General features: G+C 41.2%; 1 protein-coding gene across 13 annotated transcripts in view; it reads left to right on the forward strand.

Annotated features, from left to right (window-relative positions):
• DOCK10 (dedicator of cytokinesis 10) overlaps positions 1-22,419 on the forward strand; it is a 189,021-nt gene that overhangs the window by 109,789 nt on the left and 56,813 nt on the right. For all 13 annotated transcript variants that reach the window (XM_081006834.1, XM_081006840.1, XM_081006841.1 and 10 more), the window contains 10 exons: positions 3,288-3,471; positions 5,854-5,939; positions 7,499-7,582; positions 8,380-8,535; positions 12,286-12,504; positions 12,767-12,889; positions 13,491-13,573; positions 17,169-17,291; positions 19,938-20,017; positions 21,328-21,515. In XM_081006834.1, coding sequence (XP_080862960.1) covers positions 3,288-3,471; positions 5,854-5,939; positions 7,499-7,582; positions 8,380-8,535; positions 12,286-12,504; positions 12,767-12,889; positions 13,491-13,573; positions 17,169-17,291; positions 19,938-20,017; positions 21,328-21,515 — 1,326 coding nt within the window. The remainder of the gene's footprint in view (positions 1-3,287; positions 3,472-5,853; positions 5,940-7,498; positions 7,583-8,379; positions 8,536-12,285; positions 12,505-12,766; positions 12,890-13,490; positions 13,574-17,168; positions 17,292-19,937; positions 20,018-21,327; positions 21,516-22,419) is intronic.

Raw genomic sequence — 22,419 nt, forward strand, 5'->3', positions numbered from 1 at the left:
TGGCTAGCTTTTGTTTGGTAAGTTAACCAGGAATGGGGAACCTGTATCATTCCATACATGTTTGGACTCCAGCTCACATCAACCCTATCCAGCATGGCTAGTCTAGATCCATATGTCACATACGTGGAACATTTGGAAATGTTAATTCCAAGCTTTGGAAAAGATTATTTGTTTCCCCTGTCTCTTATCAGGTGGTATTATCAGAGATAAAAATGAGTTGATCCAGAGAACAAAGTATTGTTGGACAAGAAGTGTGAACGAACAGACCTGCCATTTGCAACCTCTAAATCAGAACATCTAGAACGTTTGTTGTTCTGGAAACCAGAGGTTTCTCAGAACTCAACAATCAGAGGAGAAGAAAGTAGAAGTCTGATGGGCAAATTAGATAAGATACCTGGAGATCTGTGCCCAGATATTCAGCAACTTTTACTTTAGTTAAGTACATGTGTATTGTCTGTTGAACCTTGACTGTAGGCTAGGGACAATTAGTTAATTGTGTCACATAGCCAGTGATGAGGGTGGGATTCAGATCAGATTGGGATAGCAATCCTGGGACAGAAAGTATTTCTCCATACCACTTTCTCAGACTTAAATTGCCCTCCTGGTGCTATTTTTCCTATTGGTGAAAACCTGCAGGTACCACATGTTGTAGTGCAGCCTCCCAACTTTCTAATTCTCTATGTTTGCTCTTGGCTGTTCAGCTGTTTGGTGTGAAATAAAGTATTTCACATCATGGAAACTCAATATATCCAGTCCATTAGAAGTACTGTATTCATAGTTGTTTTGATCTTCTACTTTCTCTGGCATATGTGATTGGGGGGGGGGGTGTTATATGTGGATTAATACATAGGCCTGGGTCTGTGTAACATAAAATAGCTGTTGGAAAGTTAAAACCTAAATAAACTCTAAATGTGAATTACTTCTCAAGCCACTCTGTGATCTTTTAAGAGATGGATAGTTCCAGTAGACATTAGACATAATCTGGGCTGAGCCTGGAATATCTATCTCAACCTATATGATGTGGTGTTTGTGACATTCTTTATGTAGACCATAATGTTGAACTTTAAGTTAAATGTGGGAGATACTAAAGTCTAAAGCCAATTTATCCAGTAGTAGGAGCAGTAAAGAATCAAAGGGGGGGGACACACACATTATATTAGCTTTGCCACAGAAGGAAATATTTGGCTGTAGATATGAAAAAGAAGCTTTTGCACAGAACCTTGTAGGCTTGCCAAAACTTTGAAGCACATCTTATAAATACATATTGAATTCCTGTTGTCTGGTATGTTTAAGTACTCAGCATGTGAAAATGATTTTTGCTATAAAAAAAAAGAAACTCGATAACGTTTTGTCATCTAATTTGAATGACTTTGCAGAAAAAGTGAAGTGCCCAGTATAGAAAACATTCAAATTAAATGACATTTGTTCCTTGCTTTCATGAAGGCAGTTCATTTGCATCTTCTTAATAAACAGAGGATTCAGTCTATAGTTAAATCCTTGGCAGATTTTTAATCTTCCAAGAAAGTCACATCTTCCAGGATGCTTTCTTGTTCTTTAAGAATTGAATGAGATGCAAGGAAAGAATAATTTGAGTGCAGATTAAAAGAGAGGGCTCTCCCTTTGTATGTGTTTCTTGGGAGAGAAAGTATATGCATGTTATGGAATGCTATAAAGAAGTCGTTTATAAGGAATTCAATTAAGTCAGCAGACAGAGATCAAAGGCCATGCAGTACCAGTAGCCATGTAAAACACTAGCTGGCTTTTATATTTCAATGCATTTCAACTCATTTATTTTGCTTGGCTTCCATTGGAATACACTGTCTCTTTTTTCTATTAATGTTATTTTCTGTTCTGAACATTACTTTGCATTTTGAGAAAATGCTTGCGTGGGATGTGGGGGTGTTGTTCCCAGCACTTTTCTGAATACAGTTTAGCCTGTCTGCAATTATTGAATATCAATCCAGTCTCCTCTTTAAAGCAAGGATAGCCAATGCAGTGCTCTCCAGATGTTTTGGACAACAATTTCCATCAGCCTCAACCATTGGCCATGAAAGCTGTAGCTGATGGAAGTTGTAGTCCGAAACATCTGAAGGGCACCGTGTTGGCTATGTCTGCTTTAAAGTGCTAATCAATAGCCATTTCAAGCAATGACCTGAAAGATCCGGCAGTTATTACAGAGTGACTTGCTTTGGGGGGAGGTGTCTTATATTCAGCTCTTCCATACGAGCCTGACTAATCCAGTTTTATACAACCAAGTAGCAAGGTCCATCACTCTGGTGGCCCCAAAAGCATAGATACTATGTAGAGGCCAGCATAGAGAGTATTAAAAAAAGGTAAAGGCACCCGTCGCCATTAGGTCCAGTCGTGACCGACTCTGGGGTTGCGGCGCTCATCTCGCTTTATTGGCTGAGGGAGCTGGCGTACAGCTTCCGGGTCATGTGGCCAGCATGACTAAGCCGCTTCTGGCGAACCAGAGCAGCGCACAAAAACGCCATTTACCTTCCCGCCAGAGCGGTACCTATTTATCTACTTGCACTTTGATGTGCTTTCGAACTGCTAGGTTGGCAGGAGCTGGGACCGAGCAACGGGAGCTCACCCCTTCACGGGGATTCGAACCACCGACCTTCTGATCGGCAAGCCCTAGGCTCTGTGGTTTAACCCACAGCACCACCCGCGTCCCTGTTAGAGAGTATTAGAGCACCATATTGGTATACAACTGCCTTGTGCAAACTTTCTGAGCATTATCAGCTGTGGACAACTTTCAACCTTACTATTATAAGCAACTAGGTTTGTGGTCCCACATACAGTTACTTGATAGTAAGCCCAAATGAACTGAATGGAACTTGGAGACATTATTGGATCAAATTGCAAAGCATCTGTTCAGGGATAGTCCTGATGGAAATAGACTGAAACTTTAAATACCTAAGACTTAGCAAGGCTGTAGCTCCGTGGGAGAGCATCTCTTTTGTAGGTCTCAATTTAAATACCTAGGAGAACTGCTGCCAGTCAGTGTAAACAACACTCACCTATGATGGGCGATTGGTCTGACTCAGAATAAGGCATTTTCCTATGTTTTCTCTGTTGTTTGAGGTATAGGAGGTAAAAAAACCTTCCATTGCTTCTACCACTATTGATTCCCAATTACCCGCCTGAGGAGAACATTTGTATCTGCAACTTACAGATGCTACTTCTTGTTCTATTTATTCAATATAGGATTTGTCATTATAGTTTAATGCTTTTTTCCCATTGCTTCCTCCCTGCTTCTTATAAATATCTTGATCCAATAGAATAACAGGCTTCGAAAACATGCCTTTGAGCTGAAAATGAATGACTTGACATACTTTGTGCTGGCAGCTGAAAATGAGCAAGATATGGATGAATGGATTTTCACTCTCAACAAGATCCTGCAGATAAATCCAGAAGGGTCCATTCAAGAGAGGAAGAGCGCAGACATCACAGATCTGAAATTTGGTAACAGGGAATGCTTTTAATAATTTTGGGTGCATTGCATTTTTTTAAAGCAATGATAAAAGTAAAGCTTTGTTTCCGCCCCGCCTTTTGCATAGATCTGTTGAAGCATTAATTGTTCGGAATCCCTGTTGTTAACTGCATAGTGTTGGTTGTTTTAAAAGTTTTTCTAGGTGTGCTGCTCCCCGTAGTGTCCTTCAGAACAACATGGTATAAACCAGTACATACAGGGTATTAGCAAATGCATTTCTATGACTTTCATAGAATCATAGAATCATAGAGTTGGAAGAGACCACAAGGGCCATCGAGTCCAACCCCCTGCCAAGCAGGAAACACCATCAGAGCACTCCTGACATATGGTTGTCAAGCCTCTGCTTAAAGACCTCCAAAGAAGGAGACTCCACCACACTCCTTGGCAGCAAATTCCACTGTCAAACAGCTCTTACTGTCAGGAAGTTCTTCCTAAAGTTTAGGTGGAATCTTCTTTCTTGTAGTTTGGATCCATTGCTCCGTGTCCGCTTCTCTGGAGCAGCAGAAAACAACCTTTCTCCCTCCTCTATGTGACATCCTTTTATATATTTGAACATGGCTATCATATCACCCCTTAACCTCCTCTTCTCCAGGCTAAACATGCCCAGCTCCCTTAGCCGTTCCTCATAAGGCATCGTTTCCAGGCCTTTGACCATTTTGGTTGCCCTCCTCTGGACATGTTCCAGTTTGTCAGTGTCCTTCTTGGACTGTGGTGCCCAGAACTGGACATAGTACTCCAGGTGAGGTCTGACCAGAGCAGAATACAGTGGCACTATTACTTCCCTTGATCTAGATACTATACTTTGTTTCCATCTAATTTATATATTGGGGCAGGAAGCCACAAACCAATCACACTGTTAAAGGTTTAGGAGACCTTATATAGTGAGACCTGCCCTATGATTCAAAATACATTTACATCAAAAGAGACGCAGTGGAAGAGCCTATGCTCTTATTAAGCCTCCCTTCAACCATAGGGCATATCCTGTGGTGGGCTCTACATGTGAGTCATAATTCCACAAGAAAATCGCAACTTTTCTTTGACACATGCAGGAGAAGATAGTTACTTGACAGCCACAGAGATGTTCCATTGCTAAAGAGGTTTTGTGATGAGAGTGGCAGTCCTTGGCTAATTGGTATTGATGAAAAGATTATTAAAAATGTTTCTCTAGTGGTTTTCTTTCTAGATAGACCAGTGGCGTAGCGTGGGTTGTCAGCACCCGGGGCAAGGCAAGTAATTTGCGCCCCCTAACCTGTGGAGCCAGGTAGGGGCAGAGAGCTGCGAGTGCGAGCGCCCCCCCGATGTTGCGCCTGGTGCGGCCGGCCCCCCCTGCACCCCCCACGCTACGCCACTGAGATAGACATTGGGCAGTATCTAACAACGTAATTCTGCTGGTTCAAGGACGTCTGGCTGCACAACAGAACTTCCTCTCCTCTCCCTGCACACCCTCCTAAAACTGCTCTGGAAGACTAGAAGTAAATCTGGGGCAGATATAGGAGGTGCATGGGGAATGGAGAGGAAGGGGAAATTATGTTGTGTAGCTAGAAGTTGTAGCGCTAGTAGAAGTATGTTACTGATAGGCACATAGAGCTGTTTGGCAGAGTTGTCCTGCTCTTTCCCCCTACCCTGCCATTTGATGTGCAGACGGCAACTTATGAAAGGAAGCAGGAGAGCCCCTGCGTATGCAGAGCTCCTGTATCATATCATAGATTTCATTATTAAAGAATTTGGGAGAAATTAATCTTCAGTTGTTAATTAGGCAGCTCCTATATGATATCGAGCGACAGAATAATCTGGCCACAATAAGGAAATTTTGTCCGTGGTATGATTATTTTCCACTTAGTCATTTTGACACGCTGGCACTCTGTTTGCAAAATTTAACAATTCCAAAATACAGACACACTTTCACTTTCACAAGATTGAATAAACTGCCTTCGGCTGTACTTGAGGGTCGGTTTCAAAATATTCCGCTGGAAAAATGGTTATGTCCCTGTGGAGATGGCAGTATTGAGTCAGTGGTTCATGTGCTTCTGGCTTGCACACTTTATAAAGAATTGAGGAGGTTATTACCCCTCTATTATTGCCCATGCTGGGTCGCTCAACCATTGCTACTGTGTCCTTTCTTTTAGCAGATCAAGATGCTCCGGTGACAGCAAAAACTGCAAGGTTTTTAGCAGAGGCAATTAGAATAAGATCTATTATTTGATTGTTGATGTAAAAACCCCAAAATGTATTTTCTATAGTTAGGTTTTTACCTCTATCTTCAGTACATTTTATTTTATTGCTGTGGCTAGTGGCTGATGCAAATAAAGATTTTTCTGATTCTGAATCTTCAGTTGTGCTTTTCGTTTTTTAAGATTTGGAAGACATGTCAATGAACTATGATTGTCCGCAAGAGGAAACTGATTCTGCAGAGAACACCCTGCATCCAGATTTTTCAAAAGTAAGAGACTACCGTTGTTAAAATAATAATAATAATAATAATAATAATAATAATAATAATAATAATGACTTCTGTTTGTTGCATATGCCAAAGCTAAGCATTCATATCTGTGGTCCAAAGTGTCCTGCTCTAGTGGCAAGATGCACCATGCAGCTCCAGCATTGCAAACCAGCCTAGGACCATTCAACTCTCCTCATCAGGATAATCACATAAGAAAAGTCCTGCTGCATCAGGCCAAAGTGTCATTTAGTCCAGCATCCTTTTCTCACAGTGGCCAACCAGATGCCTCTGGGAACCCTAATAGCAGGACCTGAGTGCAACAACATTCTCCTTACTTGTGATTCCCAGCTTGTATTCAGAGATATGCTGGCTGTGACAGTGGAGGTAGAAACTAGCCATCTTGACTGTAAATCTGTCTAATCCCCTTTCAAAGCATCCAAGTTGGTCTCCATCACTAGGCCTTGTTGAAGTAAATTCAACCATTTAGTAAAATTGCTCCTCCAAATCTAACCTTTTTTGATAGGAGAGAATAGGTTTTGCTGGTAACAGCTGCCATCTAAAGATGTATCATTTTAGCACAGTACAAAATGGGTGTAGATTTGGCTTGCTGGAGACATTGTGACAGATGACTTTGTCCACAAGCCATTCTAAAGGCATCTTAGCTGCTATGGAGCCATTTATGTGGTTAACCTCAGTTGTAAAGTTTTTTAATAGTACTGGGAGAAATATGAGGCATAGCAGAATGCACCTGTTAAATTTACTTCACAGTACATGCTGCCACATTAATACTGGTGCTTCATGATATTTTTTTCATTATTAACAACAAGGAGTCTTGTAGATGGCAGGAAACAAAACTGAAATCATTTCGGCTTCATGATTAAAGTGAGTTTACAATTAAAGCCAAAAAAAAAAAAAAAAAAACTGGTTTGGAAAATATTTATCCGAACAGCTTGAGGTTTTTCCAAATCAGAGCACGTGAATGTAAATTTGACTCTCTTGCAACAATTTGCATACATAGTGTCAGATTTTGAAGAGTTGCCTTGCCACTTACTGTTTATGGATTTTTAGCTTGGTGTTTGTTACTTTGCTGTTGGCAAATTTATAATTATAATTTATAATGTGGTACCGGTGCATCTGAAATAATTTGCTACAGCACTGGAAATAAGTATGTATTTTAATTACAAACAACACTATTGGATGAAATTAAACATAGTCAATAATTAGGTTAAATGAATTACTCAAAATAAGACAGGATTATCTGAATTACACCAATGTGATATTCTTGAATGTTTTGGAGATTCTGCCCCAGATTAAATGTAGATTTCCCACCTGGGTTTGCTTTGCAGGCTAACATTCAAAAAGAGGGAGAAATACCAGAAACAAAAAGAGACACAAATTATAAATTTGAATATGTGTGTGTGTGTGTGTGTGTGTGTGTGTGTGTTGCAGGGAGGGGGGAAATAGCTTTGTGGGTCAAATTTGAAACCCTGACATGAAGCAATTTGAGCTAATATGATGTTTACCTGTAGAATAAGAGGATGTTGTTCTTGTTGTTGCAGTACCTAACAGAAACAGAAGAAACTGTCAGAGCATCTCGAAATATGGATAGGTTGAATCTATTCTCCCTAGATCCTGATATTGCTGTAAGTATTATTCTTTGTTGCTTTATATTGTTAGGTGAGAGAAAGCTAAAAGTGACCAGCATGTCCACTGGGGAGACAGCTGTGCCATTCTCACTGTTTTGCCTTTATTATTGCTTTGATTTATATGATTTCTTACCTACTCTTCATTGTAAGGTCCAAGGGCAGATTACAGTAATAAAAGCATACAATTGAAAACAAGTAGAACAGTTTATATACAATTGTAAAGACAAGTTAAAACAAAAGCAAAAGCTGCAGAGTATAAATTAAACAAAGTGGAAAGGGTGGGTTCTACAAAAAAAAAATACCTTAAATGTCCAGGGTCAGAATAACGAGGCTTATAATCAACATACAATGGAAGCTGTGTAATGAAAATGCTAAATGCAGCTCTGTGTGGAGGGAGTTCCACAGTTTAATGACGCTGCTCTGTATTTTGTATAGTTGCACATATTTCTAATGCTCTGTATTTCAGTGTTTTGAATGTTTGCTGTAAACTGCTTTGGGCACAGCTCATTGTGGGAAAATGGCATAGAAGTAAACTCAATCAATCACAATTTAAGGGCTGCCACAGAGAAAACTCCCTCCTGGGCCACCATCCATCACAATTATGAGGGCATTGGAACTATCAGGAGTGTCCCACATACTGTCTTTCTTCAAAAAGTAGCTTGTAAAGAAATGGATTTTATGCTGTCTGTCACTGGATCTCTGATCTTACAACTATTTCCCAGAAAAGTCTGTTTTTCCTATAAATTCTGTATACTAACTTCAATCAGCTAATTATCCCAGTGTCTTTATTCCAGGCCTTGAATCCTCAAAGAAAGGAATTTCCAGCAGCAGATTCATTGCTCAAGCCTTTTCAGGAAAAGGATGCCAAGCGAATCATGATAACATGCAAATCCCTTAATCTGAATCTTCAGGCTTGTGTTTCTGATAATGAAAGTGACCCAGTCACCAATGTAAGTCTTAAGCAGAGGTAGGGGGGCTTATATCAAGACACTGGCCATGGTCAGGCGCAATATTGGCCAGTAAAGCATAGGGACATTGGCCTTTCCATGAGCTGCATGCTGGTACATACAGTTCAAGCAGTCTGCACTTTGCTCTGCCCTTCCTGGACTGGAAAAAACAAACAGTGGAATTGCTGGCTTAGCATCACATGCAAACAAGTGCTAATGGTTAGAGGGTCAGGCTGGTACCTGGGAGACCAGGGTTCAAATCCCCACATAGCCAGGAAGCTCACCTGGTAATGTTGGGCCAGTCACTGACTCTCCGCATAACCCACCTCACAGGGTTCTTGTGGGGATGAAATGAGGAGTGGCAGAACCATGTTCACCACCTTGAGCTTCTTGGAGAAAAGGTGCGATATAAATGCAATAAATAAATATAAATGAATAAACAAACCATGAGCTGAAAGCAAAGAACAAATCTTCAGAACAAAGAACAAAAGAAATTTGTGAATGCATTTTTGAGCTGTACTTTAAAGTGCCAGGCAATCTCTTGGTGACCTTACCCACAATGCCTTGCTCTGGGGGAGGACTCCCCCCCCCCCCCGCTCTTTCCTCAGAGTGAAGGTAGAAGCACCTGTGGCTGATCAGGCCAGAAGAGGAATATGGAGCAAGAGCGAGAGAGGAGGGAGGAGATGGTGGCGGCAATGAGAGAGGAAAGAGGAAGTGGTAGGGAGGCAGAAAAGGATAGCTGTGCCAGTCTCTGGCTGTGTAGTGTCTTTTGCTGGCCCTGTTGGGGAGAAACAACCCATGAGCCCTGGTTCCCACATAATACTAAGCCAGATGTGCTGTGTGGTTCATTTTCCCGCTCTAAGAAAGGAGCAGCAAAGCAGAGACATTGAACTGTGTTGCACGGGTGCAGTTTCTGTAGCCATGATTTATGGCCAGTGTTGTGTGTGAATGAAGCCACTGCTTTGTTTCCTCAAGAGAGTGATTCAAATCCCTTCTGAAGCCTGTTGCTTTTCATGGGGATTTGGTAAAAACTGCCGGTTTTATTCTGCATTTTTATTTTGCTGTTATTTATGTATAAAGAGTGGTGATGTTATATAAATCAATTTATATAAACAACACTGAATGTACACATATTTTTGAAACACAGTTTCCTTCTAGATTTAAGATAAATAAATAAAAATATGATGCTAAGCCTCTTTTTCATTTTAATATCCATCTTAATAGGGGCTTGCAACTACCTGACCTTAATCAGTACAAAAGCTGGCTGCATCAGGCTTTAGATCAAACCTTATACAAATAAATGAGTTTGTGTGTCTTTACCTATTCACTTTTATATAATGTAATTTGGGCCATGGGGCCTTGGGAGCAAAGATCAGTGTCTGCTGTCTGATGAGGGACCTTGGAGCAGTCTATAAGCTGAAATAGAACCCATCTCACTGCACATGGAATAGAATGCAGAATTGCAGCCCATGGGTTGGACCCAGGCTAAGCTAGTCATGCTTTACTCCTATTGAAAACAATGGGACAAGTTTGCTACAACTTTCAATGGAACTTAAACATGACCAGCTTATACTGGATCCAATTTAACATTTCTCCAGAAAACTGTTTCTAATTTTTACATCAAAATGACAAAATAAAAAATAACTGTTGCAGAAGTCCAAAATATAATGTATCTGTTGAAATTAGAAACTAAATAAAAGCTGCCTTGGAATAAATTACAAAATACCAGTTCAGGAGCATCAGATTTTTGCCAGTGTCTATGTTACAGAGGGCAGGTTGAAGGGCCTGTGTCAGTAGGTTCTGACAATGCAATTTCTGTGGTTTTTGGAGAAGACATTGATTTCTTTCATTAGCAGATGACATCAGCAGTGTTTATTTTGCACATGCCCATCAATGCTTTTTTGGCAGGATGAAAATGCTGGTGAAATCATAGCTGTAGTGAGAATGGGGCGAGTGCATAATTGCTTTTATTTTATTTATTTGCTAATGCAGGATTTCCAAAAAGTGGAGAGCAAGCAACTATCATATGGAGTCTTAGTCAATGGGTTGGGACAGGTCGATAGAAATTGCAGAAATTGATAGAAACACATTTTATAAACCTAGCTGAAAGCATATCATCGAACAAACAACAGCCAAAGTAATTTAAAAGGAAAATGCACACATTTGCTTGGGTCGCACATAACACTAAACCATGGTTTAGTGCTATGTGGATGAACTTCACTGAGCATGAATGAAATGTGGGCTTGCACACTCCTCTCCCCATCCTCTGTGACCAGGAGGACTGCCAGGTTTCTTTCCAGTTTAAAAAAATCTGAGCTTAGCATTACATTCAAGCCAGGAACTCAGGTTTCAGAGTCTGGTTCCTTCAATATGCCAGCTTCAAAAAAATTTGTTTGAAGTTGCCTTGTTAAAACTGACCAGTGTTAGCTTGAAACAAGGATTCCTAGTTCAAATGTAAACCAGATTTCATTTACTGGCTCCAACTCTTTAAAAACTTACAGGAAAACATCATAATAAGCATTTTCTTTTTAGTTACTTTTATCAGTTACAGACCCGATGTAGTCTCAAACAAAATACAACTTGGCCTTCCCAATTAAAACTTACCCCGGTGCATTAATTAGCAAAAATGTTGCTTGTTAAGCTGATTAACAATGCAATTCTGTCCATGCCTACTCAAAAGTAAGTCCCATAGAGTTAGGGTTGCCATATTTCACAAAGTGAAAATCCAGACACAAAAGTTGTTGAGGTTTTTTTGCAAAGTCTCCCTCCCCCCCCCAAAAAAAAAGAAGGTTGTTTTTTTTTACCTATTTGTTAGGTAATCGCCAAAAAATCAACACTTCCTATATGGGCTGCTATATGCCCAGGTTTTTTCAGACCTTTCAGCCACTTTCCAAAAATTCCGCCCTGATGCCAATTTTGACAGATGAATTCGGACTATGTCCAGGAAATTCCGGATGCATGGCAGCCCTACATTGAGTACAATGATCCATATAAACATGTATATAATTGCAGTGTAGGTCTTCAAACCTATATAGACTCCTCTGGAAAGAAGTTGCCTGAATTCAACAGAGGAAACTTCCTAATACTGTTTCCAATCGTCTAGTTCAGTATGATGAGACTGGCAGTGGCTTTCCAGGGTTTCACACAGGGAGCATTCCCTGGCCTACCTGGCGACAGGGGCAGAGGAAGGGGGTGCGGTAGGAGCGGGGCACTCCAGGTGTCACCACTGAGGGGGGTGACAAAATGCTGACCCGCTCTTGGGAGTGACGTGGTGGCTTGGGCGCCCGCAAGCTCCAACCTGCCCCAAATGGTCCACGTGCCACCTCCCCATCAGCTGTAGGGCAACTGAGTGGAAGGAAGCAGGCAGACTCTTTTGAGGCCCCGCGGAGCATCCCGCCCCGTCTAGACCCGTCCCATGGGCGGCTGGCCCCGGCCCTGGGTGCAAGGCACATGTGCCGCCTCAGGAGCCCAATTGGCTTGCTCTGCTGCTGCCTGGCAATGCCAGGGATTAAATCTGAGACCTTCTACATGCAAAGCAGAAGTTCTGTCACTAACCTATGGCCCTTCCTCAGAGATGAATGGGGCCAATTCTCCTTCATGGTGAGAGTTGAAGTCACTTCTTGCTGCTTCTCAGTCCCATGCCTTATGCCACTTGATCTGAGTTACAATGCCTAGGATTGCACTGTCAACCTTGCAGCTTTAGCCTGCTATTATTCTGATTTTTCACTTTTCGTTCCTGCTCTTTGCCTCCAGATTGAGCCTTTCTTTGTCAGTGTGGCTCTTTTTGATATACGGGACAGCAGGAAGCTCTCTGCTGATTTTCACGTGGATCTAAACCATACTCTGGTTAGACAGATGATGTCAGGTCCTTCACCCTCATTGGAAAATGGTACTATTGAGTCTGCTGGCACCAAAGACGAGGAACCACAGGTCAAGGGGTTTCCAGAAGAATGGCTGAAGTACCCAAGACAGGTAACTAAAACTTCACTAGTTCCACAGGCATTTGCTTTTGACTCCTTAAAGCAGAAAATTATAGTTATTTATTTATAACTTTTTTTCTGTTCTTTAGCTGAAAAGGCTCTCAGTGTCACTTGCTAGGCTCAGTAGTATAATAGTCCCTGCCCTTGCAGCCAAGAGCTGGGCTTGGCTCATGGGAGCCTTTAGTTATTTAAACATTTCTCTCACATATTGCGACTTCTTCTGTCTTAGTGAATTTCGCCTCTTGTCTCCACAGGCTGTTTTCTCCATAAGTAACCCTCATTCCGAAATAGTTTTGGTGGCAAAGATTGAAAAGGTGCTCATGGGAAATATTGCCACCAGTGCAGAACCTTATATAAGGAATCCAGACTCTAACAAGGTAATGTGATCGAAAGATGGAATGCCTTTCGCAACCCAGGGGTCAAGTTGAACATTGTACTGAGAAGCCTCCTCAGAACTTGCTTTAGCAATCCATAGGACCACGGTGGATTTTCAGTTGTATGAACAATCTGCTTCTGCTTGTTCCTCATTGTCTGAGTATCTGATAGCTAAGTAATTGAACCTGCTGGGCTATGGTACTGATGGTTACAAATCCCTCCCCTCCCATAACTCAGCTAGGTCCATTGATGAAACCAACATAATGGTACCAGTTACTTAGAGCGGTGGCAGGCTGCCCTTCTCTGGAGGCCTTCAAGCAGGGGGATAGACAGCCACTTCTTGAAGATGCTCTTGCTCTGTATTGTCCTGCACTGGCAAGTGGGTCGGGCCCGATGGACAAATGAGCTTCCTCCAATTTTATGGCAGACCATTGGTTGGAGGAATCAACAAGTGCTTGAAATGTGCAGCTTTCGTGTCACTCTTTCCTTGTGAATAATTAAAACTTCAAGTGATCATCCAGCAGGGTAACATTTACAGTACGTTTATGGGATTTCAGATAGTTTCTTTATAGGAATTATTAATTTGTGGTTTCTTTTCCCTAGTGGGCCCAGAGAGTGTTAAAATCCAACAAGCAATTCTGCAGCAAGTTGGGGAAATACCGGATGCCCTTTGCCTGGTCTGTACGGTACGTAGCTGCCTTTGTAAATGTCATTTTCAATGATTGATCAGACCAACAGAGGCTGCAAAAGGAACTAGCAAGGCACAACAACAGCACTACCCCTATATAGAGGACTATGAATTGGTATAGTTCTCCAGGGCAAGCAAATGAAGAGAGCCAGTGTAGGGTAGTGGTTAGAGGGTTGGACTAGGAGAGCAGAGAGCAGAGTTCAAATCCCTACTCAGCCGTGAAGCTCAATGGGTGACTCATTGGTGGTTTTGGGTAGGGAGGATCGATTTCACTGGACCAGTATATGTATATGTGGATGTGTGTCTTCCTTCACCCTCTAAATACCATTCTCTCGCTCTCGCTCTCTATTCCGGACTCCTGTGACATACCCCTTTCTCCGTTCTGGCGATTCTGCTTTCCCTTCCTCAGTATTCTGGTCTGTTCCCCTTTCCCTCCTACCCTCTTGGTCACTCCACTTTCTGTTCAGCTGCTGATATGATCTTTAAAAACTACATAGAGCAGAAAAAGGAAGTTGGGGAAATGATTCTCTCACCCACTTCCTGTTTCACCTTTCTGTGCTTTTCAAGGCTGGGTGGAATTTCATTTCATTATTTTAAATTGCATGCTAGTTTGAAGTAGAGTGGTCCAGTGAGTGGCATTGACTTGGCAAGTAACTGCATCTCACACCCATCCCATTTAATTCCTGCTCTTATATGTTACCGGACAGACAAGGTACCAATCCATATACAGGTAGCTCACAGACTGCAAAAGCAGCATTTAAATTAAAGCACAGGATAGCTTTAGCACGGCTGGTAATTGTGGATCAATAGTCCCATTCACATAACCAAAGTAAAGTTCCTGGAGAACTTTAGATTTATCCACGTTTTCAGCTCACAAAGTGGAATTTGCCCTAGTAAATTGCAAAAGGCTATAAATAGATATTTCCACTAGACACACACAACATGCTGTGCAAAATGTGGCTCAGCTATGATGAAAAGCAGAAATCTTGGACTGTGAATGTAATTTCCATTTCTTTAATTTCCCATTTAATGTGGATTTTTATATTTTACTTTATGCTATTATAATTTAAAGCAGGCGCATGCAGCCATAATGTAATCTTTACTCTTGAGTCACTCCTAATCTGACAACATCTCAAGCTGGCCACTAGAACTGCCCTTTGTCACAACAGAAGTTTCTGTGTCCTGGAATTTGGGTTGTTGCCCTCTATACTTTCCCAAGAGACAATAATTGCAGCACACATTAGAATTACAATGTGAGAAGTCAGTCTCCCTTTCTCATATTTCTACCACAGCTGCCAGAGTTTGCAAATAGGATTTGTACTTGGAGACCTCATTTCCCACAAAATATTTTCCATATAGCCTTCCTTCCATTCTATTATCCTATTATTTTCAAAAAAAGGTGGGGGAACCTGTGGCCCTCCAGATGTTAGTGAACGACAGCTCTCTTCATCCCACGGCTACTGGGCATGATGGCTAGGGCTGATGGGAGTGGGAGTTGAACAACATCTGGAGCATCGAATGTTACCAGATCATTTTAGAATCCAATCTGTAGAATATCTCAATGACTTGCAAGATTTGAAGTATCCTTTATGTCTGATTCTATAGCTACCTAACCAACTGCTTCCCCAATATCCAGTGGTGGAGAATCTGATCTGAATTTGTATATCTTATGAAGGAAGGGCTTAAAACTATGAGGTGAAGCATCAGAACCTAAACTTATCGATTCTCTTGGTGGAAACTCACTCTTGAAAAAATTTAAACATAAATTTAAACATTGAAAAAATTTAAACATAAAATACAATAAAAGCCAAACTAGTCTTGGTGAGGGGATAAAGGAGAAATAAAAAGGAAGAGAGAAAAAGGCAAGAGAGAAAAGAAGAAATAGAAGAAATATATAAAAGCCGACTGTCACAATTATATCATAAACTTTATCCATAATCAGAAAAGTAGACCCTTCCTGGGAGCTTCAGTGGAAAGTCACTCTTATCATCTTATCCTCAGCCCATGTTTCCTGTCTAGAGAATAATTTTCACATTGGCTTACCTTGTTCCTTAAAAAAAAGAAAGCATGCTGTTTTTCAAGTTGAGGACAACTGCATCTTCAAGTAAGCTACAGAAGCAATATCAAGAAGATAAGACAAAACGTGGGTGGTGGGAAGATCAAGGATAATGATCCCTCATACCAACAGAGAGCTGTCAGGAAAGGAATAGGGAGGGAGATATGTTGCACATAGAGTTCAAAAGAAGCCAGTTTATTTGTATGCATGTGCCTACAGTTGCTTAACAACAGCAAGAACCCAAAGTCTCTCAACTCCACTGTACCCCCAGATAAGGCTGCTGAAGTGAGAAAACTTCAGGTGAAATGGGGAGCAGACTTTCATGTGAGCTCAGTCTTCCCAGGGAACAAACAGCAGGTGTCCCTCTCAGCATTGATTCAGTCATTGACGGCCGCTTCAGCTTCCGTCTACACCCTCCCTGAGCCACTATTTTATACTTACCCATTCAGCCCAGACACTGAGGTCCAGCTCAGAGGGCCTTCTGGTGGTTCCCTCACTGCGAGAAGTGAGGTTACAGGGAACCAGGCAGAGGGCCTTCTTGGTAGTGGTGCCCGCCCTGTGGAATGCCCTCCCATCAGATGTCAAGGAAATAAACAACTATCTGACATTTAGAAGACATCTGAAGGCAGCCCTGTTTAGGGAAGTTTTTGCTGTTTTATTGTGTTTTTAATACAGTGGTACCTCGGGTTACATACGCTTCAGGTTACATACGCTTCAGGTTACAGACTCTGCTAACCCAGAAACAGTACCTCAGGTTAAGAACTTTGCTTCAGGATGAGAACAGAAATCGTGTTCCGGCGGCAGCGGCAGCAGTAGGAGACCCCATTAGCTAAAGTGGTGCTTCAGGTTAAGAACAGTTTCAGGTTAAGAACAGACCCCCGGAACGAATTAAGTACTTAACCCGAGGTACTACTGTATTCTGTTGGGAGCCACCCAGAGTGGCTGGGGAAACCCAACCAGATGGGCGGGGTATAAATATGTTGTTGTTGTTGTTGTTGTTGTTGTTGTTGTTGTTGTTGTTGTTGCAGCCCTGTGGCTGCTTCTTCAGAAGTCAGTCTCACTCTGTTCTGTGAGGTTTGTTCCAAGGTAGCCAAAATGTGTAAGAGGACAGGACTCCTGCACCTTTAAGTGTAGCATGGGAAGGCATCAATTCCCTCATCTACCCCACCATTTAAGGTGCTCTGGTCACCCTAGTTTATTCCCAGGTAAATATGCATAGACTTGTACCCACGACAAGAATGGAGGTACCTCCTTGATATCATCCTAAGTGCTGCCAGAAATCTGGTGTGTGGTGTGAATATTATTGAACTACTTTGATTTCAATGCCCACGCCACAATCTGACTGACATATTACTGAAAACCTCCAGATAAATTATGTTTACTTTTAGGTTTGGTGATTTTTTAAAAAAAAGATGGAATTAATAAAAAGAAAGCTTGAAAGTAGAACTCAGCGGCAAAGGAAGGAACTCATGCATCCCTAGAGATAATTAACAATAGCTTGGTTTTCATTTAATATATTGTTTCCCCTTTGTTACAGACCAGTCTTTAAAGATAATCAGGGAAATATTGACAGAGATTCCCGGTTCTCACCTTTGTTCAGGCAAGAAAGTAGCAAAATTTCAACGGATGACTTAATGAAACTCGTCACAGAATACAGAAGGTAAGGAATCATTGCTTGGCTGTGTTGATTAACTCCTTTGCATCAATGGTTTTGTTTGCACAGAAGAGATGAGCGCCAAAACAACCACATTACATGGAATGGTTTTCACATTAGTCAGTTGCATGCCAAAGTGGGTTTCCAGCAAAGCTCTTTGGGAAAACTGGAGAGATGTTTGCTGCATTAACAAACTTTATGGCCGCTTGATTGTAGTGCTGAATGGAATTAATTTCAGTTGAAGCAAGGGGAAAGTGTAGGAAATAAAGATATATAGATGCATTTCACAGAGGAGTGTTTTATCAGGTATATTGACTAAATGGAAGTACAGAGGGTTTTTTCTTTTTTTGCCAATTATTTTTATTGATTTTCCATAATTTTTAACAAATTGTCACTAAGTTAATACAAATTCAATACAAATTTAAAAGCTGACTTCCCACCCACCCTGATGTCCCCTCTATTTTCCTCCCTCTTTTGCTGCTCCCAATAAAATAATTTTTTCAACTATCGTTTCAAAATCCATTCACCCCCTTCTCCCTAAACATCACCTGTTCCATTACCAATTTCTGCTGTGGCTTTTGTACATGGCTATAACCTGTCCTCAAAATAGTTGAGTATAGTAAATCCTCTTTTATCTATCTATAATAGCCATTCATCAATTTTGAAACATTTCCTTCTGATACCTCTTGAGTAACACTTTTCCTGAGAAAGACAGATCTTGCTTCCTCCCAGACAACATACACACATTCCTCTCTAACATGGCCTTGAACATTGCTGTCCCAGTAATAAACAACTCAAGCCTCACTGGTGCTGTGTGCAGAGGGTGAAAATGAAATCCACACACACACACACACACACACACACACATATACACATACATTCCCCCTCTAACACTGCCAATCTCCCAGTGTCACCCACCCTTCACATTTCGCCATATTTAATCTGAATTTTTACATACAACCAGCTCATTAATAAATCATTAATAAATAAACATAATCCATATCTTTTCTTCTCTGTCCGAAAGTCTCTGAAGCTGTCAAGAGGGGTGGGTTGATGTAATCTCAACAAAATCCACATCTCCTCTCCATCCTCCTCCCTAAATTAATAAATCATCCTGTACTCCATCCTGCCGATCTTCAGTTCCATTACATCCAACTCCACAGCTTATTCTCTTCTGAGTGTTTAACAGACAATCAATCCAGTTCTTACCAATCCTTTCTTCGTTACTATTTTTATTTCACAATACAAATTTCCAAGGGGTGGTCAAAATCCCTCAAAAGTCCCTCAAGGTTGTTACTCAGAGCCTAGGACTTGCCGATCAGAAGGTCGGCGGTTCAAATCCCCGCGACGGGGTGAGCTCCTGTTGCTCAGTCTCTGCTCCTGCCAACCTAGCAGTTCGAAAGCACGTCAAAGTGCAAGTAGATAAATCGGTACCGCTCCGGCGGGAAGGTAAACAGCGTTTGCGTGCGCTGCTCTGGTTCGCCAGAAGCGGCTTAGTCATGCTGGCCACATGACCTGGAAGCTGTACGCCAGCTCCCTCTGCCAATAAAGCAAGATGAGCGCCGCAACCCCAGAGTCGGCCACGACTGGACCTAATGGTCAGGGGTCCCTTTACCTTTATTGTGCAGGGGAGAAGTGATATTTTGCATAAATGTTTTTTGATAAAAGATGCCTTGATAAGTTGTTTTTTCCAAGCCAATAAATATGTGAAAACTGAAAGCTGCTTTGGGTTTTCTCTTAAGCCAAGGGCAGAGAGAGTCCTAGGGTTACTCTGTACTTCAGGTTGCAGTACAAAGTTAATCTTCAGTGGCTGAATCCAGCCTAGTTTGCTTTTTCAGAAGCTACGGCAATTCGTCATCAGCAAGGCTTTGTTCTATATGGCTTAGCAATTCTAGCCTTGATAATGCTTTTCAAATTTGCCATTGAAGAGCTTTCAGCAATGGAATAATGGTCACCTAGACAGAGCTTTCACTTCGTTCCTCATCCCTTCATTGTTACAATGCAGAAGCTGACACCATTTTTTCAGCTAGGCGTAGCTGAATGACAATACAGTGAATATTGCTCAGAGTTATTTCCTACCATTATTACAATAATTGTTGCTGAAAAATAACAGGAATAAGACTAAATAAAAGAGTTCTTTTCCTGACGGTTACCTCACTTCTATTTGAGAAGAAAAATGGATTTTGCTGTAGTTCAGCAGTTCACTAAGATTTAATGTTTTGCTTTATCCTTTTCTTTGTGCCTTAAATCACTAATTCCATTTTCCTTTATACTTGGGGGGGGTTTCCTCCAAATGTTGCTGGACTATTTCTGTCATCAGCCCCAGTCGTATGGCCAATGGAGAAGGATAATGAGAGTTGTAGTTCAGTAACATCTGGAGGGCCACAGTTCCCTAACCACTGCTTTATATGATGGTCCCACCATTAATTTGTCCTGAGAACTTTAGGTCTGTGAGAGGTGTCCTATCAGCTCTCAACATCATTAACAAACTACAATTCCTTGGTTTCTTTGGGGAAAACAATGACTATTAAAATGGTATAAGAGTGCTTCAAACATACGGTGTGGATGTGATCTATGTCTGTGTTCATTTACAACTGCTCTTGCTTATTCTGTCCGCATCACCTTTAAAAAATATTCCTCTGATGTTTGCAGGGCAGAGAAGATCAACAAAATTCAGATCATACCTGGCAGCTTAGAAATCACAGTTGATTCTGTACCTTTGGAGCACCAAAGTATGATTCTAATTTATAATTTCTAAGAAATTGCTAACCATTGTGATGAGTCACTGGGATTAAGTGGGGGGTGAATATCACTTTTTTGGGGGGAAATGGGTTGTTTTTATTGATTCTGTGGTTGCTTTGCATAGGAGTGGAGTTTTGTGAAGGAGTTTGGTAGGTAGACAGATTTTGTACCATTAACACATCTGACACTAGGCTACATTGCTCATCACCACATCTGTGCTCCACAGAATTTCATGGATAAAACCATTTGCAATTTCAAACATTCCATACAAGCAGCAAAAGTAGAAGCATGACAGTCTTAGTCTTCCTTCCCATACATTTTCAGACCTTGTGTGATGGAAAGAGATGCCTTTTTTTCCTGACACGGGGACAGAGATAATATCCCCCATCTTCACATGAGCCCTAAGAACATGCACAAAGGAAATATGTATCACTCGTGTTTCCTCCTCTGCCAGTTTCATAGGATTTCCTCCTTTATCAATTGCACTTCAACAAATTCTGCATCCATAGGCATCTGCAGGAATTTTTCCAGGTGGGGGAAGGTCAAAAGTAAAACACTGAACAGGGAAAGCAGGCTGATTTCTCACAAAGATGAATAGTACCTGTACATTTTACTTTTGTATCGCATGTTCTGGGCAATCCAGTCAAATGGGCAGCATACAAATAATAAAATTCTACACATGCTAGAATTATGCTCTTTTTAAAAGGTAAGCCAGGAATTTGTGGATTATGGTTCATCCAGCTGGGAAGAAACAAGCCCCCTGCCCCAGCCCCCCCCCCCCCGTGGATGCCCATGTGTGCATCTTTACATAGTGTGTATCTTTACATAGTATTATATTGGGCTGAATACATCTTCAGTCCAAAGCTTTCCAATTACCCAAATATTTATCCAAAACAGGAGGCTATAAAATGCCAGTTCTGGAGGGTTTCCCAGCCCAGGGAACCCCCAACTCCCCCAAAAAATCACCCAGAAAGGGAAACAGACAAGAGGGAAGCACCACTCATCCCTCACTGCTGCTGGGTGCCCAAAAGGGTTTGAATATTTCACATCTTCCAAGATTCAGCACTCCCCAACCCCACCAAGATATTGCTCAGCCAAGTATGAGTTTTGACCCAGGAAACCAACGTCTGATTGATTGATTCATCAAGAACTGTGATAGTGTGGTTGTTGTGGGGATTGTAGTGAAGAGGTATAAGAAGCCCTGCTGTGTTTGCTGGGCTTTCTAGATTATAGCCCATAATAGTAAAAGGCTACAGTTTTGTGACTAAAGGGTTTTCTTTCTTTCTTTTTCTTTCTCAAGATTGTGTAACATCATCTTTTATTCCAATCAAGCCATTCAATGATATCAAGGAGCATCAGCCCACAGTAGAGGTGGAAGAATTTGTCCAAGAATCGACAAAGTACTCCCAGACTTACGGAGTATATAAAAACCAAATCTACATTTATCCCAAACATCTGAAATACGATAGCCAAAAATGCTTCAACAAGGTATGCCAAAGCAAGAGCCTTAGCACAGCAACCCTCAGTGTGTTTACTCAAATGTAAGTCCCTCTTAGTTCAGCGGGACTTACCTATCAACTAGTTTGTGACTAAAATCTCGATTCCCTTAAACTGAAGGATTCACAAGCAGCTTTCAGTGCATAGGTTAGATCCCTAGCAATTAAGTGATGCTTTCAATTATTCAGCTGCTTGGCCTCAGCTGTTCTCACAAGGGATCTGAGTGCGATTAAGCAATTGAATGCTAGCTTCGTTGCTCCTTGAAAGCTCACTGTGCTCCTAATAAGCATTCACCAAGAGATAATTTGGCCCTTAGTTTGCAACGAATATAGAATACGTCTGAACCCTACTCACCTTTGGAACCCCCAGTTGTACACACATTTATGTAAAAATAAGACCTGTTGGTTTTATTAATAGCATTTGGACCTGTATAGCAGAATTTCCTGTGGAATAGGCTCTCGTTTCTGTTTGTTTCTTTTGCTCAATTTAAAAATTGCATTTTGTTTTCCAAAATCTCAGTCAGGGTTAATGAACTGACAAACTATAGTAGCTAATGATACTAGAGAAGCAGCTGCAATGTAATGGAACCAGGATTGATTCTAAACACACTTTCATTAAGATGTGCTTCACTGAAATAAATGAGACCTGCCTTAAAGGGCTCAGCCACATAGACATACCCTGTTTAAAAAAAAATCACATTTAAGAACGCAGTATGTCCAAATACAGAACTGCAGTGTTAAACCTGAAAAAATAAACATAAATTAATGATCGTTTTGAATATTACTATATACAGAATGTGAATTATAACCAAAGCAAGGTTTAAAAGTGAAGGCTTTCTGTGTTCATATACTCCAGTTGATAAGAGGTTAATTATTTTGCAGTCTTCTTTCTGGCT

Source organism: Podarcis pityusensis, assembly GCF_964106645.2.
Source record: "Podarcis pityusensis genome assembly, chromosome: 5".
NCBI classification, from domain to species: Eukaryota; Metazoa; Chordata; class Lepidosauria; order Squamata; family Lacertidae; genus Podarcis; species Podarcis pityusensis.